General features: G+C 41.0%; 1 protein-coding gene across 2 annotated transcripts in view; it reads right to left on the bottom strand.

Annotated features, from left to right (window-relative positions):
• The window catches only part of NBEA (neurobeachin), a 350651-nt gene extending 335327 nt beyond the window's left edge, over positions 1 to 15324 (bottom strand). The window contains exon 1 of one of the 2 annotated variants that reach the window (XM_081860054.1): positions 14484 to 15324. In XM_081860054.1, coding sequence (XP_081716180.1) covers positions 14484 to 14849 — 366 coding nt within the window. In that variant the 5' untranslated portion in view covers positions 14850 to 15324. The remainder of the gene's footprint in view (positions 1 to 14483) is intronic. The other variant, XM_081860055.1, reaches the window with a different exon arrangement.
• Between the last annotated feature and the right edge of the window lie 3345 nt (positions 15325 to 18669).

The raw sequence follows: 18669 nt of genomic DNA, 5'->3' as shown, positions 1-18669 counted from the left end.
GAATCCTGATTTATAAATAAGTAAGAAACAGTGAGGGACGCGGGTGGCGCTGTGGGTAAAACCTCAGCGCCTAGGACTTGCCGATCGCATGGTCGGTGGTTTGAATCCCCGCGGCGGGGTGTGCTCCCGTCGTTCGGTCCCAGCGCCTGCCAACCTAGCAGTTCGAAAGCACCCCCGGGTGCAAGTAGATAAATAGGGACCGCTTACCAGCGGGAAGGTAAACGGCGTTCCGTGTGCTGCGCTGGCTCGCCAGATGCAGCTTGTCACGCTGGCCACGTGACCCGGAAGTGTCTGCGAACAGCGCTGGCTCCCGGCCTATAGAGTGAGATGAGAGCACAACCCTAGAGTCTGGCAAGACTGGCCCATACGGGCAGGGGTACCTTTACCTTTACCTTTAAGAAACAGTGAATGTAGTTTAAAACAATCTCTGGCCTGTTTCAAAACCACAAGTTATGAAGCTAACTAATTTATCGAACCAAAGTTTGTTGTAAACCACCTCTGGTTTGTGCAGAGCAAGCTAGGATTCTCTGAAAGTGGCACTAAATGTCATAGACATCTTTCTTCTAGCTATGTGGGAGTAGCAGCGGAGGAAGAAAGCATGTGGAATAAATAAGACTTGTGTATCCAAGTGCCTCTCGAAGCTACTAACATGAGTCTGACCAAACTGCAGGAGGCAGTTGAAGACAGGAGTGCCTGGCGTGCTCTGGTCCATGGGGTCACGGAGAGTTGGACACGACTAAACAACAACAAATCCAAGTGCCAGTGGAGTAGGGAAGCAGGCAGTAAATAAGGACTAACACAAACTGGTGTTGGATTAAATTAGGTCACACAACTTTACTGATTACAAGGCAACAGGTTTAGCATCGGAATTTGGTATGTATCCACACGATCAAACCAAACGACCTGATGGTAGATGAGCTGTCATTCAACAGTTGGGGGTGACCACTGTTGAAGTCCCCCATGGCACCAACTGCTTCCAGGAGACCTCATCCAGTCACTGGTAGAGGGCATCATGGGCCCATCAGGCCCCCAACTGGGCTTCTGGGGAGAAAGCACTGCTCTCCAAGATGCCTTATGGGTATCCCTGCTTGAATAAAACAGCGTACCCTTACCCTGCTCCTCTATACTAAAGATTAATCCCAATATCTTAGATGTCATAGAAAAATTGTGACACTTGCTATGAGGTAGGCAAAACCCCACAATCATCCTCTTATGGGTGAAATTCATCCCCAGCCCTAATTCTAGTGACTGGCTGCTGTCCATAGCTATGCACTCGATTTAGGCATTCAAATAGTATGAAAACACAACAATATTGAATAAGAACTAGACTGACATAGGGAGGCTGGATGAGCCTGCCTTTTATGCTCCAGGGTGGACCAGACGTCAGGAGTCTTCACTCCAGTCCACCTCCAGAGCCCCAGTGTCTGGGAGCCCCACAATGAAACTGACTGGCTCCCAGCTCCCCAGGCAGTCTCTGTCGTCGTCACACAAAATGCTCCAAGCTATACCAAAGGATCTTGAGCCCAACTACTTCTGCCCTGTCAGCCATGTCATGCTGCAAAAACCACCTCTGGTAAGCTGGGAACGGGGTATTATTCTAGCTCATGCAGGTAGAGCTAAACCATAATTTAGTATTACATGTGAACAAAGAGTTACAAGTGATGATTACTGCTTCTTCAAACATCCTATAATGGTAAATCGTTTCTCCACTTTTTTACAGTTTATTCCTTTCTGCAGTCAATGAAGGTTAAGTGCAAGTTCTCTGGAAGCTTGCAACACATAAGTAAGCATGTTATTCAGATTACAGTAGAATGTCTAGTACACAAAAAATCATAACTAGCACGCTGCAAGAAAGTTTGAAAAAACTGAACCATATTATTTCTAGTTGGGATCACCGCTACTCTATTGCAAAACTACGGAAAAACTTTATAGTGGGAGAGGGAGGTTATTAAAAACTGAAAAATTTTAATTGATTGAAAAATCATATCTGTACTGGCATAGGTGTCATTTGCATTACACACTCACTTGTTGGTTTCTAATAAGGATATTGAGGAGCTAGAAAAAGTGTCCAAAAGTGCTGGAAGGAAATTTGCCAACATTTAGAGCTTTTTAGTTTACAATAAAAAGTGGGTGAGGGGAGATATGATAAAGCTGTGTTATATTATGCATACTGTAAAGGAGCTGGAGAGACTGAGGGAAGTTTTTCTCTCCTTGTACTATTAGAACCAATGGTCATCTAATGAAACATCCAAGGAAACTGAACGTTGCAAGATTCAGGAAAGACAAATGAAAAAAAAAATTACACAGCATACTTGCTATCAAAAGATTTGGATGGCTTCAAAAGGAGATTAGACAAATTCATGAAGGATAAATTCGATATTAACGGCTACTAGTCATAATGGCTCCATTACCTCCAGCATTCTGAGATTCATTATTATGAGTAGGTTAGAAATATTATTAAATAAATAAAATCACAGGCAGTATGCCTCTGAATACCACCTACTGTAGATTATGAACAGCAGAATGCTATTGCATGCACATCCTGTTTGTGGGCTAGTTACTCATAAGCATTTGACCTCTCATAATTTTGTTTTTATTGCATTTTCATTGCTTCTTATGTTGTATTTTATTGTATTACAGTTGGAATATGGAATTCAAACGGTAATACAAAAAATACAATGTATATGAATTAAATGCAGAAAAATATAATTAACATTCATACAGCATCTAGCACAGCACATTGTCATTGCTACAATAGGCAGGGAAATCATTAAGTGTTCCACTGAGATCCCCCACAATTTTCAAATGGTCCATGGCAGAAAAGGTTTGAGAACCACTACTCTAGAGTTCTAAACATAAAAATGGACTCAAGAGTTCCAGTTTAGAGTTCTCAATGGGGCCTTCAGCAACACAATCCAACCTACAGATGTAAGCTTTGCCTGAATTTTGAAGCAACAATGAAAACAGTTTTTCCCCAGGAAGAAAATGCTTTTGAGAATAACTGAAATAAGTAAAAAATATTTTTGCACCTAGCCTAAATTTGTTTTGCTACTTTAAGAATATGAAGCATATTGTGTATGAAATTTACTCAGAACAAAATTGCATAGAGTTCAATGGAACTGATAGCCAAGTATGTACAGGACTACAGATTGAGCACATATAAAAATGCAATTTTATTCAGGGAAAATATTTTATCCTTCTCATTTATTTGTATGAAATATCCAATTAATTCATTAAGTTTTTAAATGCAGTGATACTGGTATCTCCAGTTAAAAGTAGTAGGTATCAAGTGATGGGAAAAACCTTTACCTAAGAACATGGAGAGCTGTTACTAGTCTGAACAGACAGTACTAGGCTAGACAGACAAATAGCCTGACCTAATATATGAGACAAGCAGATTTATATGTGAAAATGCAAGTACTCTTATCCCAAACCATTTGTACTGAGGAGCACTGTGAAACTGAAAAGTATTAATGCCTCAGCTGTATTCAAACAGTTTTTACCAAACTATATTATCCTGCTGTAAGACTAACTTTTTTTAAAGACTGGAATCAAGCAGATAAATTCATATAGCAGAAAAATATGACTTTAAGGGAAACTTCTCAGATCTAGTATGGTTTAAACTATGGAGCATACTAGATATAAATTTATTGAGAAATTTCTGCAATAATAGATTTCATGTCAATGTACAACTGCATGTCTCTTTTTTTCTACCTTTGAAGACCTTGCCTCTTACATATTCACTTCTATGTCCCATATTTCTATATGCCAAAATCAGTCAGGTAATAGCAATCTAACTATCTCTGCACCCAATCCAGTCATTAATATTTTTTCTTTACTGTTTTGTATCATAATAATTATTACTAATCTCTTTAAGTTCTATATTTATGAATGTATTTTGCTTCTTATGGTCACATTCTGAAATCTTGTAATTTTTCTCTATCTATGAAATAATGAAAATACATTTAAAGTTACAAAACCTATCCAGTGTTAGATATGTAGCTGCAAGTTGTGGCACCCCAAGAAAAAGGTTAAAACAGAAGTTCCAACTTGAATCCATAAATATTGTAGTAAGCAAAGGAAAGGTTTTTATTTTCTTAACCTAAGATACACTTGACAAAGCGGTAAGTTTCAGCAGGGTTCTGGCCAAAAATTTTACAATTTAAAATAACAACTACCACATTTTTGTTAATGCTTAAAATTAATGGTAGCCAACATGCCAAAGAACATATTATAAATTACCCTTCCCCTTCTCTATTATTTCGCTTAAATTTCTAACTATTTTCATTTTGCACACTGAAAAACAAACAAAAGCAGTTTTTATTTTCTGTTCTTGCTTCCTTGAAGTGTTTCTCTCATACTTCTCCCTCCAGCACTCCTTTCCTCTACTGCCTTATAGCTCTACCCAAAATATGCCACAGATAAAATCTTCTCCAGCTGGTTCACTTTATTTCCCTCTCCTGCAACAACAGGATAGTTATATGACCACAGTGGGAAAGACTAAAGAAATGGGGTCTCAACTGGAGCCCTTAAAATCAATGAAACCTTTCCCACTGGCTTTTACAGGAAATGTACTAAGTGCATTGTTAAAAATCACAAATATTCTTGTAGATTTATTTATTTATTTCAGAATTTAATCCAGCTTAAATATGGATTAACCATGGCACAATTCTTTAACTATATAAACAGAAGGTTTGGTCAGACAGCTGTTTTAGTTTTTAGTTGGAGATCATGCCCTCACTCTATCTGATGGCATGGTTCTCTGGATGAAACATTCATGCCCATCTGTCAGAATATTAAGAGTGCCAACTGATATAGCAAAACTATATTCATTCAAGAATTTATCTGCCTACAAGTCTGGATTTAAAAAAAAACATGCTGGAAACAATACAATGTTTTGTAAGGTCTGCCCTTGCCAGTGGAGCTTTAAGGTTTTTGTTTGAACAGCAACCCTGTTCTGCAATGCTTCACAAACATCTTACATTTTTATTTACTGTATTTAAAACATTTATACATTTTAAGAGAAATGCTGTAGATTAGGATTAGAGCATCTGATTTGAATGCAGAAGGTCCTAGGTTCCAGCTTCTCAACAATGGGCAAGAACTCTGAAATCCTGGAGAGCTGCTGTCACTCGGTATGAACAATACTGACTTAGAGCAACTGTCTTACGTATAAGGCAGCCCCCATGTTCCTATGAAACCAGCCTTTCAGTCCTAAAAACATCCTCAAGGTTTTAAAATTAAAACACGTGCAATAAAAACTGAGTATAAAAAAAAGACCATTAAAACAAAACTCAGCACATTAAACCACATTAAACACCTGGAGATGTGAAACCATATTAACAACCTCTAGTGCCCAACAAGCTATTTCTCTCCCTCCCCTCAAAAAAAGGATTTAAACTGTCTGCCTGCACTGCTCCTCCATGTACTCATGTTCCTTGCTAGGCCGATAATGCATGCACACCCCCACACCCACCTCCCTTCCAACTGGATGGCAGGTCTTTGGATTGCTTGGAAGCAAGAGAGATAGGTGAGGGAGCTCTGCCTCTGTGTATATGTTTCTATATAGATAGAGGAGATTGGAAGGAAGGTAGGGTGTCCATGAAGAACAGGTAGCATCATGAGAGGGATGTGTGCACTGGCTTGTGAATGGATGGATAAAATGTAGAGTACATGTATGTTAAAGGTTGGGGAGTTATCCTGAAAGGGAGAGAGACAAATTTGAGGAATGACTTTTAGCATTTCTAGGAAGCCAAGGGTAAAATGCCTTTATAAAAACTACTCAATGCTGTTAACAATGTAGAAACATTTGAGACAATATTTAAACTTAAATCAAAACAATACAACTACAATGAAGAAGTTAAAATCAGAGGAGAAACCAGCAGCAAAGATACAATTAAACGAATAAGGTTACAGCCTAACAGAAAATATTAATGATCTTCACATATATTAAAACAACCATAAATATATCATTTAATCAAGGATATCTGATTCTAACATAATTATATAATATCTGACTATGTATTTTGTTCAAGTGTCAAGGCCAAGAGAGTCCACTTAACTCTTCATTAGGACACTGTAAATAAGGGAAAACAGTTATTCCCCTGTATAAGTTTAACAAAGACAGGCAGATGTGAGACTTGCTCTAGACACCTTTCTTTCTTCTGATTTTCCAGCTGTGGGCTTTTGTCAAAGTACTAACAGGCTCCAAAATTATCTCAACTAAACTCAGTTATCTACCAATCTATTTTTATGTGTTATATTTGTAACAAACACCAGTAATTATAAAGCAAATAGCACTAATCTAAGGGCCTATGGGAAAATGTTTCAATAAAAGCCTTTGATGATATTCCTGCTGAAAGAAATTATATTCCAACTTGGCATTTGCAACCTTTTATTTAAAAACATTGTTTTGAACTTTAACTTACTGTTCTATACTTTTGTAGTGGAAGACATTACAAAACTTTGTGTTGAAGAATGGAGTAATAAATGCCTGCATAGTATATATTAAAAAAAAATAACTCAGGATCCCAAACCAATAGATTCAAATTACAAGAAAAATGGGTGCAATTTACAAGAAAGGAGATTCCGACTAAACATTAGGAAGAACTTTCTGATGGTAAGATCTGTTCCAACAGTAGAATGGACTACTACAGGTGATTGATTCACCTTCTTTGGAGGTTTTTAAATAGAGGTTGGATGGTCGTCTGTTAGGGTTTCTTTAGCTGTGCTTCCTGCATTGCAGAGGTTTTGGACTAGATGACCCTTGGGTTTCCTCTTCCAACTTTACAGTTCTATGATTCTAACTTCAAGAAATAAGGAGTGTTTATCTGCTTCCAGGTTAATGCACACTTCATCAAAGATAAGAGAATTAACTTTTTTTTATTCATGAACTCTTAGACAGGTATCCATTTCTATCACATAAGGCTCCCTGGCATTAAAACGCATCACACTTAAAACAACACACACACAGTACAATTTCTGGCTGCTTAAAAATTAATGCTGCAATTCAATGCACACTTACTTGGAAGTAAGATGTGTTGCACTCATTACCAGAGGAGCAAGCTCCAAATGCATTGTTTACAAGCCAGCTGTTGACAATATTGTTTTCCAGCATAACCCTTAAACCATCTGTTCATTATCTGGCATAATTATTATATAGGGCTGCCCGCTTGTAAATCACCTGTCATTTCTATTTTAAAACCCTGGCTCATCAGCTGATGAGTAAGGGGTTAAATCATGTTGCTTTGGCTGCATACACCAGTTCCATACTGGGAATAGGCATACAAAGCAAATGCAGCATTTAACGCCAATCATTTGGTTGCATCATGGGTGATATCAGTTGATGGTTTGGGGAAAATGGCCTCACAGGCCAAATTGGACCTACTGACAGGTCAAGACTGACCTATAGACAAGAGGTTCCACTTCCCTGTCCTAAGAGCTCAAGGTGGTATACTTTGTTCCTCAATGTGCTTCATGGCTACGTGAAGATTTTAACTACATTTTCCCAGTTCTAGCCCAACATTCTAATTATACTACACAAGCTCCCCTACTAAATATTACTAAAATAATAATAATAATTAGACAGTTTAAGCAGTTCTTAACTTTTTTGGAAGGGAGACTATACAGATGATCTATACAGATTATACAGGAGATCTATACAGATATCCAAATTTATAAACTCCATCATATCCAAGAAAATCCATGAAAAACCTAATTTGAAATTTCAAACACTCTCTGTCCTAATGCTGCTTGTTTCATCACTCTCCTATTCAAATAAAGCCGTAGCCTGTTACTTAACAGGATATGTTACTTCATAACTGTGAAGTATAAACATGTGAAATGCTATCCAGTATAAACTAATCCGTTACACAGAAGTAATTTACTACCAATGGATCACAAACCATCCCAAAATCATTTTTTATTTTTTAAATAGGACATTTAATTGCACATGCTGATGTGTACAAGTGTTCTTGCTCCTACAAGTGCATTAACAAGCTTTCTCCATTGTGAACATATTTTCTATACTGCCTCAAATATGTTTTGCTGACTTTTAAACACATCTTAATCTATGTTTACTATGAATTGTCAGTTTTGAAAACTACTTTGGTTTCATTTTTAGAAGAAACTGAACATTTCAAGCTACTTTTGAAGAGACTGTCAAATGGAATTCATGTCTTGTTCATACGTCCTCAGTAAGTTATACAGGCTTTGTCACTTCTTATTCATGCTCTATAGTTCAGTTCTCGGTCAAATACAGCATAGAAAGTGGCTGTTTGTGGAAGAGGTACTTAAAAAATGAAATCTTAATATATAGTACAAAACTGAAGTCACTGAATACTCATTAAATACTCATTAAATACTTATTAAATAAAAAGGTCATATTTTTAAAACATACTACTAAGAATACATGTAAGTTTTGATTGTTTAGAAGTTTATATGATGTGAAGTATTCTGAATCTTTTGGGGCACAGAGCAGCAACTTTCTTTGATCAAACTAGAAAAAAGGTGCAAAGAATATGAAGATAAATCATATGTTACTCTGAAAAAAGAGTCCTATCCATGCTGGAAAAAACCTGACAGCCCCTCACTAACAATAAATTATCTATTGACAAAAATGATTTTCTGGGTGTGCTACAGTATTTGTAGTCATAGTCCATGTGGATTCTTCAGGAGACCCCTGTGGTTGCCAAGGCCTTATCTCTAGGTTCTAAGAGGCAGAGAGGCCATCCTGCAACCAAACAGGAAGTGACCTGCACAAGACACCATCAAGCATTGCATCCCCATGGCAATAATGACCAACATAAAGGGAAATTAAGGAGAAACTAAGCTGGGCACCCTACAATAAGCTTTGAGACACCCCTAATTAGACACACACACCTCCAAGTAGTCTCCTCTATGAGACAACATGGAACTGCTTCCAGCCCATATTCATTTTGGATGCAGGACCCTGTATCACTGGGGAGTGAACCCAGCTTATTATGGGATGCACACTTTCAGTTCTATCCTAAATAGGGTCCACAGAGAGGTTCACAATCGACTATTTAAAAACGAAATAGCAGCAACAAAAACATCAACAGCCAGATACAGTACCAGAAAAGGTATATTCAAATAAAGCTGTTACATGACTGTATACAGGGAAGTTGTTTACTGGGTCTCATGGGAACAGTGCATTCTATAACCTATTCACTGGTACTTCATCACCCTCTGCAACTCAGGGTGGTGGGACATGTGGCAGGACTTTCCTGCTGAATTGTGTGATCAGTTTCATGAAGAGCTGGTCTTTCAGATATCTAGGTTCCAAACATGTTGACATATGCAATGCACAGAGAACTTAAGGGAGGAAGTCTCTCACCATGCTGAGCACTTGGAAGAAGGGATAAATAACATTTATCAAAGTTCCCCTCCCAAAATAATTATCTGCTATGTAGGTGTCCCTTCTGCTACTACTTCACTTATCTGTAATCCTCTCTCACGCTTGCTGTTTACCCTTCTCACATGAATCTTCTTCCAGGAAGTGATGGAAAGGTTTTGAGATCTGGAAGATACACGTGGACATGTTTTTCTAGTAGCTATTCTAGCTTCTTGTAGGAAGGGTGGAGGGTGCTGCTTTCACCGAATATTAGTGTAACAGCATGGAGAGAGTAAGAAAGAGGAACTTGGTCATTTGGTGCAACTCTAGTTAGTTGCAACTAAACATAAACCACTGTTCTAGGATTCCAACTATGATGTAACCTTTTTCTAGATTTAGTGGATCTCTGTTTTTCACATGAGACTGGATTCATGTGAGTGGGTAAAATGCCACACCACTCTCTCACTATCAGTCCTACTTAGACAGCTGTTTATCATTTTGGTTGTTAGTTCTGAAGGTTTAACTAACTTCTCTATTTTCCTCACACTCAGACTGGAATTTCACCTTAACATTCTTAGGCCCATAGAAATCTGATCCCTCCCCTTTACCTTTAATTGATATAACCATAAGCCCAGGCAATAATATTCACTTCAACCTGGAGACCACTGAGTGTTCTGATTTCGAAGCCAGTTGTTGGGTTCACGATAAACCTTTGCTTTAAAGCCAAACATCACCGAAAGTTTACAGTAACAATTAGAAGTTTCTGTCCCATTTCCTTCAAACCTGGGCATGACATGGGCAAAGAAAAAGGATAAGCCCTGTTGTTATTTAAACACCTCCCTTGAAAGAAACTTTTCCAGAAAAGCATTACAATTGAACAGAAACCACCTGTTTTAGATGACTGCTACAACTTTTGTTTCAGCAAGCCTATCCTGACAAGTAAACAAATTATGTATATCTGCATTAAAATTTCCTGATTTTATTTGAAAATCAATGCAGTAATTGTTTTATATTGTTCTCTGTACACCACTTAGGGATTTTCCACTAAAACCCTTTATAAATTCTTTTAAATAAATCAATGCAATATAATACAATAAGATTAAAAACGTAAACAATAATAATGCCAAATCAGTATTTTGGCAAACAAGTATAAACCTCATGAAATAAAAATAATAAAGTTCAATATTTGATCAAAAATTAAGATTTTACTTTTCCTAAGTGATTTCCACAGATAACACGGGTCTGATGCTGCTGTGGCTGTGGACAGCATTGTTTAAATCAGCTATGCATGCACAAACATTAACACTGGAAGTTTCTTGGTAATGGGAAGATGAAGCTTGATCTGTGATGTTCTGCAGTTGACCAAAATCTAACCAAATTCTACAAACATTACCCAATCCTGTAGAAACCTATGAGCACAGCACTTCTTTAGCGCAAGAACCTCAATTACATAATTCTACACAAATATCTAATTGCTTATTCACACTTTTAAATGTGAGTACTAATTTCATTAGTAACAGGAAGAAACGCCTACTTTCAATGGCCAAATACACATATAGCACCATCAAGTACACACACATTTAAATGGTTTTCCTACATTAAAGGAAGCAGTGAGTGGGACAGGATCAAACCCTTTGCAAAAAAAACCCACTAATTTACAATACAAGTACAGTATAGTGGTACCTCGAGTTACAAACGCCTCAGGTTACAAACGCTTCAGGTTACCAACTCCGCTAACCTGGAAGAGTTACCTTGAGTTGAGAACTTTGTCCCAGGATGAGAATGGAAATCGTGTGCTGGCGGCGCAGTGGGAGCAAGAGGCCCCATTAGCGAAAGCACACCTCTAGTTAAGAACAGTTTCAGGTTAAGAACAGACCTCCAAAACGAATTAAGTTGGTAACTAGAGGTACCACTGTATTCATAATTTAGTAACTTAAAGTATAACTGAACAGAAAATAACAAATATATATATATATAACATGCCTAGGTTTAATGTTAAACAATGCAGGACATATTTTCATATTTAAATATTAATCTCTACTATTGCACTCTTTTCAGATCTTCACCATCACACACAAGAAGCATTTTTTACATAAATCCTCAAATATAATTCAGGTACTTAGCAGAAAAATGCAATGCAATACAAATCTAAAGCTTTGGGGGCAGCTTTAAACACATATGGCTGCTACAATTTAGGTTATTACTGTAAGCACACTTGTACTGACTTCAGTGAAACTTGGAAGTGTTTGGTATGCAGGTGTTAATTTGAGTCTTTTAACTTTCAGATCCTCTGTCATTACAATCAGACAGTTCATAAACATTGCTCTCAAATTCCATTACATTGTTTCCAGCACATAATTAGGTAGTCATTTTTTCACACAAAATGAATCGTGAGAACTAGTTATCAGGTATTAATGTGATATAATTTTTTGGGGAAGTCCATTATCAATTCCAACAATAACACTTCAGACAAAGTACTTCGGAATTACCACTATGCAACCAATAAAATAACTGAATATACAATTATCAGATAAATAAACACACAGGAGTATCTTTTAATCACCCAGAAAGCAGTCACATAAGATAATGATTCTGTCATTCACATTACAACTACAGAAAACCCACTTAGCCTGACCACCAGTCTTTCCCATTCTCAAGCTTCTGCCTATCTTGCCTGCTTCCTCTAAGTAAATATAAAAGAAATTAATTTTATGTTAACTGCATGAAAACTGAATTAATAACACACCAGCAATAACCTTTTGCTCCTGCTAGAAATAGACCATTATAATTTTGTTTTCTAGTTTTCAAACCAGAATGTATTTCCTTGCAAAGAATTTATGATTCTTTATATCTCACCTAAAGCTGTGTTCTTCACAGTATTGACTGTACCAAAAGGGAAACTACACAATGTTGTCTCAATTTTCTTTCCTGTCCCATCTTGACATTTGCAGGAAGTAATTCTAGTATAAAATGCACTGCTATCAAAACAACTTCTGAACTTTCCCCTTTACTCGAAATGCATCCTCTGATTTCTACATATTTATAAGCAGTGACAGAAGACACTCTCCCAAAAAAAACTAGTAACTGGGTTATGAACATATAAAGCATTTCTTGACACATCAACAGGTTCTCAGAGGTTTAATTGCCAAAACAAAGGATGAAAACAACAAAAGAAAAGGATTAAGCCTTCAGGGCAAGATCTCCTTGAAACTGCTCAATGAACTATTTTTCTGTATTACCGTATTCCATTGCTACGTGGAAATAAATTAACAATTACTTTAAAAATACCAAGTTACAGCAACTTAAAAAAACAGGTGTTTTATTAAAAAGGATAGCTTTGAAAGCTGAGAAATGGATATGAATTCTGAGGAACCATTCATATTTATCATTATTTACTTAGCCCCCTCATATCTCGAACAGAGCTTTAGCATTTATTGCTCAAATGTTGTAACAGCCAATCTCTAAACATTTGCAGAGGTTCTACTATTCTGTTAGGCTGGGCCAGTGGTAAATATTTATTAGACCAAAAAATGACATAATACTTCAAAGTGACCAATGTAACTATATCACAGGTCCTGCTTTTGCCTACAGGTTAGCATAGGATGGTTAAAACTTTGTTACAAAAGCATTTTAAGGTATCTGCCATGTAGCAGCTCTCCTCCTCATTTTATATCCAGAACAGGATGTTTCCATTCAACTGTTCCATGAGCTTTGCTGCAGCAAATCTTGCATTCAGGAGAGGCGTCAAATCTCTCATAATTAAAGTGATTCATTTCTATACCCAGTTTCCTCGCTCTCTCTTGTGTAGATTTCTAAACCTCTAACATAGGTAGAGCTAAAACCTTGCCATACAACTCTGCAATTAATGCTTGCACTACAAAGTGACTATGAGCTAATTTAACTAATATGAAATGTTTTTTCCATGTATTGGGAGCAGCACAGGGGTGGTGTGTGTGTTTGTGTGTGGAGATCAGCACCATTTAGACAGACAGCAGGCAAGAAAGCTATTTCAAACAATAAAGGTGACAATGAAGCTACCTGGTGTAACAAAGTAGTAGAGGCTCACCCAATCAACAGATTGTAAGAGACAAAACCTCTCTTCAACATGTCAAACCCAATGGGCTGCAAGGTAATAGGGTTAAATCATTCACACATTTCAGCAACAGAGGAAAGACGCCATCTGGGGCTATTCTTTAATCTTATACAATTAAAAATAGATGTACTATCAAATCCCTCTGCTTGGCAACAGACTGAAGTCACAAGACTATCTGAGAGCACCTAAAGTTGAGAATAATTAATACAATTAAATCCACTTTTTCAGATCAAGCATTTGAAGAAGCACGGGTTAGAACTGTATGGGCCTATGTGACAGAGCAGTATTCCATACACTCTCCTACTCAACAGCAAAACAAGAAAGTGAACTAAAAAGGGCCAGGAGTTGGACAGAGAGTGAGTACAGGTCATAAGCACAAGGTGGAAATGTAATTTGAAGGGAGCCTGGTACAAAAGCTGGCAGGAGGAAAGAAGTCTCCGTTGCTACCCCCCAAAAAAGATCTGTGTTGGAAGAGAAGTCATCACTAATTAACAGTAAAGAAAAGGTATTACTTCCGGAGGTGTGGGATTTATCTGCCTCAGGCCTTGGGAAGTGTCACTAGGTGGATATGAGAAACCTGTCAGGAGGAGGCACCAGGGATGCCATGAGTAGGAAAGTGGGCAGGAGCTTGTTAAGGAGGGCAGAGTAGAAGCATATGGCTAAAGGGAGCTAGCTCTCCAAGGACCAGCGAAAGATAAAGGGAGACCTCCCAGATTAAATGACAAAGTAGCTCATGAAGAAAGCCCCTCCCTTCAGTTTCCATGTTGGGGAAGAGGATGGAGAGGGAAGGCAGATCAGGAAGAGAACAGGCACCTGGACCAAAAAAAAAGGAGGGGGAGGGAGTGGGACAGAGCACGAAGGAGCACTTAGAGGACACCAGAGTAGTTAAGATCCTGCATGTTGTGGGGGGAGGGGGCGCCTGAGGGATCCGCTTTCTCTGTTTTTTTTGGGGGGGGGCGGAGGGAGACAAGAGAGGCAGCCCCGTCCCCAGAGCTCTTCCTACACAGGAGCTGCGGCAGGGACCCCCGCACCCCTTACCAGGTTCAGCACGGTCTCCACGATGTCCCGGTTGCTGACCTCGCCGACTTGGATGAGTCCGATCAAGACGGCGAATTTCATGCGGATGTTGCGGATGGGCACGGACGGGTTGATCATGCCGGCGGGAAGCACCACGGACCCGGAGCCCGACGCCCGCAGCTCCCCCATCACGGCCGCAGCCGCCGAGCCACCTCCACCACCTCCTCCTCCCGTCGTCGTCGTCGTCGTCGGTGCTGGTGGCGGTGCTGCTGCTGCTGCTGCTACTGCTCCCGCGGCGCCTCCAACTCCGCCGCTGCTGCTGGCCCCGACAGGGATGAGCCCCGCCGGCTGCGGCTCCGGCCCCGACCCCGGCTTCTCGCTCGCCATCTAGCCCCGGCCGCTGCCAACACTACCTGCCGCCGCCGCCGCCGCCGCCGCCGCCCTGGCCGAGAAGCTGCGCATCCACCGCAGCGGCACAACCGCAGCAACAGCAGCAGCAGCAGCAGCAGCGCCCGGCGGGGCCGCAGGGAGCGGACCGGAGCCGCCGCCGCCGCCGAAGGGCCGTCCCAGGAGCCGCTCCCGCGCCCGCCTCTATAATGAGGGATTATTATGGGCGCCGCTGCCCCGTTAGCCGAAGCCGCTCCTCCGCCGCTTCTCCCCTCACGGCGCCACAAAAGCGGCCGAGACCGGGGGCTTGCGCGCTGTGGGCCGCCGGGAGAGGCTTCGGGGCGGCGGCGGTGGGCTGGAGGAGGGGGGACAGCGCGGAGGAGAGCGGGAAGCTCGCCCCGCAGCCCCCGCTGTTGTTGTGGAGCCGGAAAACGCCGCCGCCGCCGCCGCCGCCGCCACTCACTCCGCCATGTTGCCGCCCCCTGCCTGCGGTAGCCGCCAGGGCGCCTGCGCTGCGGAGCCCGTGGGGGGAGTGGCCGAGCTCCCTCAGCAGCAGCAGCAGCAGCGGCCCCTGCTCGCTCGCCCCGCTCCTCCTTCGCTCACTCTCGCCCGGGAGACGCCGGGAGAGGAGGCGCGGAGCTTGGCCCAGGCTTCTCTCAGTCGCGGCCGTCCACCTTCTGGGTCTTGGGAGGAGAAGGAGAGGGCGGCGGCAGCGGCAAGACCGGGGCTGTTGTTGCGACTGTGAGGGGATTTGATTACACAGCGCGCGGGGTTTTGTTTTGTGTTTTTTTTTGCTTCCTCCGCCCGCCACAGACACCCCGTCCTAGTCTTCTTCTCCCCGCAATGGACACAGCAAAAGGCGACGAGACCCGCGGGCACAAGGATGCCCACAGGAGTCCGCTGCGGGTCCCTGGCAAGGACCGCGGGCCGGGTGGATGGGCAGGTGTCGTTCGCGCCTCTCCGCACACCGCGCGCGCCGGCGCCTGCTGCCTCTGGGAATCCAGCCGCCTGCCAAAAAGCGCGGGCTTCTGCTGCAGCCGCGAAAAAAAGCGTTTGTGGAGAAGGATGCGTTTGGTTTTACGTAGAGGCTCCCCAAACCTACCATCGAATGACGGCTCGCATCCCTGTCTGTGAGGACTGTACTGTAAAACATCGTCGTGGGTTTTGGCTGGCACGGCTTCCCTCCAAAACCACGGTCCTCCCAATCCATGGTGCCGCCAAGGTCCGAGCCATTATTCTACATTTTTTAAGCATAGGATTCCCCACAAATCAATTGACTCTTGTGGGCAGCCGCGTAAAAGTCACGTATCCATTGTGGCACTGCCATATGCAACTGAGGCATGGATCCTGGTGGATTCTCAATACTGTATGGTAGTGTTGTCATCCGTCTCTATTGGCTCCAGCATTAAAAAAAAAAAAACCCACACAAAACAAACTAGTGTTTGCTCGTGCTGCAGGTGTGGGGAACATTGGGAACTCTGGATGTTGCTGAACTACAAACAACTCCCATCAGCCCTGGCCACTGGTCATGCTTGCTGAGGCTAATGAGAGTTATGGTTCAGTAACATCCAGAGGGCCAAATGTTCCCCACATCTTCATTTCTGGGTCATAAAAACACAGATATTTGTAGGTTATAGTCTAAAGTCCACCCCAAATCCACTATCAAAACACAATTTGCATCTATTTCCAAGTGTTACATTGTGCAGGGACAGCATAGGCATGTGCAGCACATTTCAATAGTGTGTGCAATGAGGGGTGGTTTTTTAGGTGCACATTTATTGCATACAAACTCATACTCAAATCATAAGGGTATTATTTTTATGTCTGCAACAAATCCTGTAGAGGTAAAGAAAAAAGATGCAACTACTACACGACTGGGTCACCTTACCTGCAATGAAAGGTTAATGGGGGGGGGGCTTTAGCTTTGCAGATTAATTATTATTATAATTATACCCTGCTCATCTGATTGGGTTGCCTCAGTTATTCTGGGTGGCTTCCAACACATATAAAAGCATAATAGAACATCAAACATTAAATAAATGAATAAAGAATGGCTAGTGGATGACAAAAGGCATCGGAACAACACTGAATAGACTTGAAATAAATTAGCCTTGGTGGTAATGTACCCCACCCCCTCCACTATAGCCATATAAATGTAGTCAATTCATTTAACCTAAAGGGCTTTAGGAAAGCTCTTGGATAATTGCATACTTTGGAGTTACCTACTTTTGAGGCATATAAGCAAAGGAGAAGCAGGACTGAATGAAATGAGAAGGTTGTAAATATAAAAAAAAGCAGAAATGTGCCCAGACATTCTAGGCTAGTGGCCAGACCATCAGCAGCTTTTACTTACCATCTTAGGGGCCCCTTCAACGCAGCAATGTGTCAAATTCATAACATGTCAAGAATAACCACACCTCCATTTTCTGTATAAGTTCCTATTAGTTCTTCCTTCAAGAATGAACATTCTGCTGCTCAGCCTGCAAATGAGCTGCCCAGAGCTTCATTGACATTGATTCTGCCAAGCCTGCAAATAAGTCCAAAGAGGCAGGGTAAAGGCAGATTTCCAGACACATACAACAAACCTGAATAATGACTTGTTCACATTTTTTCAATCTCTTTTCTCCACGATAAGTCATGCTAACTGGCATGTACACTATTCTATACCTGTTAACTCAGAAACTATGCTAAATTGGTTAACACTGAGTTTATTGTAACTTGCCTCCAACTAAATGTGCTTCCAGTACAGAACTCATTTCCAAATTGACAGCCTATATATTGTAAATATTCAGTCATTTGGATTCATATGGCTCCAACTTACCTGTAGGACAGAGACTGAGAGGTCATCCTTTTCCAATATTAGAAATCCTTGCCTGCATAAAAAAAGGTTGGGGAAAATTTCTCTTTGATGTATCTGTGAGCACAAAATGTTGTCATTGTACTTCATAGTGAAGATGTTCCAGAATTCTGATTATTTTCCAGCTCTATACTACCCTTCTGAGATGTAGCAACCAGAGCAATGGAAAAGTGTAAGCTAGTAATGTTTGTGCAGGTTTGCTTTGCTAATCTTACTACTACTATGGAATACGGTAAATAACAGATAGAATTAAACCAGTAAAAGAACATCAGAAGGGCCTGCTGAATTAGGCTAAAGGCCCATCTAGTCTAGAATAAGGTTACCAGACGTTTCCAAGGACAGTCCCCAGATTTCCCAGGGACAGTCCCCGGATTTACAAATTACTCCCCTGACAAAATCCTATCATTCCTACCATAGTTGAAAAATGTCCCCAGATTCATTGAAAAAAGTCTGGTAACCTTAGTCTAGACTCCCTTTCTCACGTTGGCCAACCAGATGCTCAGGGGAAGCCTGCAAGCCAAACCTGAGCGCAACAGCGCACTCCCCAACTGCAGTTTCCAGCAACTGGTATTCAGAGGTGTCCTCCAACAGTGGAGATAGAACTTAGCCATCATGGGCAGTACCCATTGACAGCCTTATCCTCCATGAATTTATCTAATCTTTTAACACCCATCCAACTTGGGTGGTCACTGACTTAAAGCCACCTTAGTTTATTGCCTCTTGTGGGAGCACATGCCATAGCGTAACATATCTTCTCTGTTTTATGCTTAAGAATATAATCTCTTGTGTCTTTTAAAATCAAATCAAAGACCTTGCTATTTATGCAGAACTAGCTCCAGTTTACGTTTAAACAATTTAGATCCAATTTGTGTCAATATTCACCGAAAACTATGATTTTTTTGGATTAATCATTGCCTAGGATGGCAGTGGAGGACGCTGTACTCTGATAATTCCAGACCCATC

Source organism: Podarcis erhardii (genome assembly GCF_964252035.2).
Source record: "Podarcis erhardii genome assembly, chromosome: 4".
NCBI classification, from domain to species: domain Eukaryota; kingdom Metazoa; phylum Chordata; class Lepidosauria; order Squamata; family Lacertidae; genus Podarcis; species Podarcis erhardii.
The sequence above is the reverse complement of the archived record's forward strand: the minus strand, read 5'-3'. Positions and strand labels throughout refer to the sequence as shown.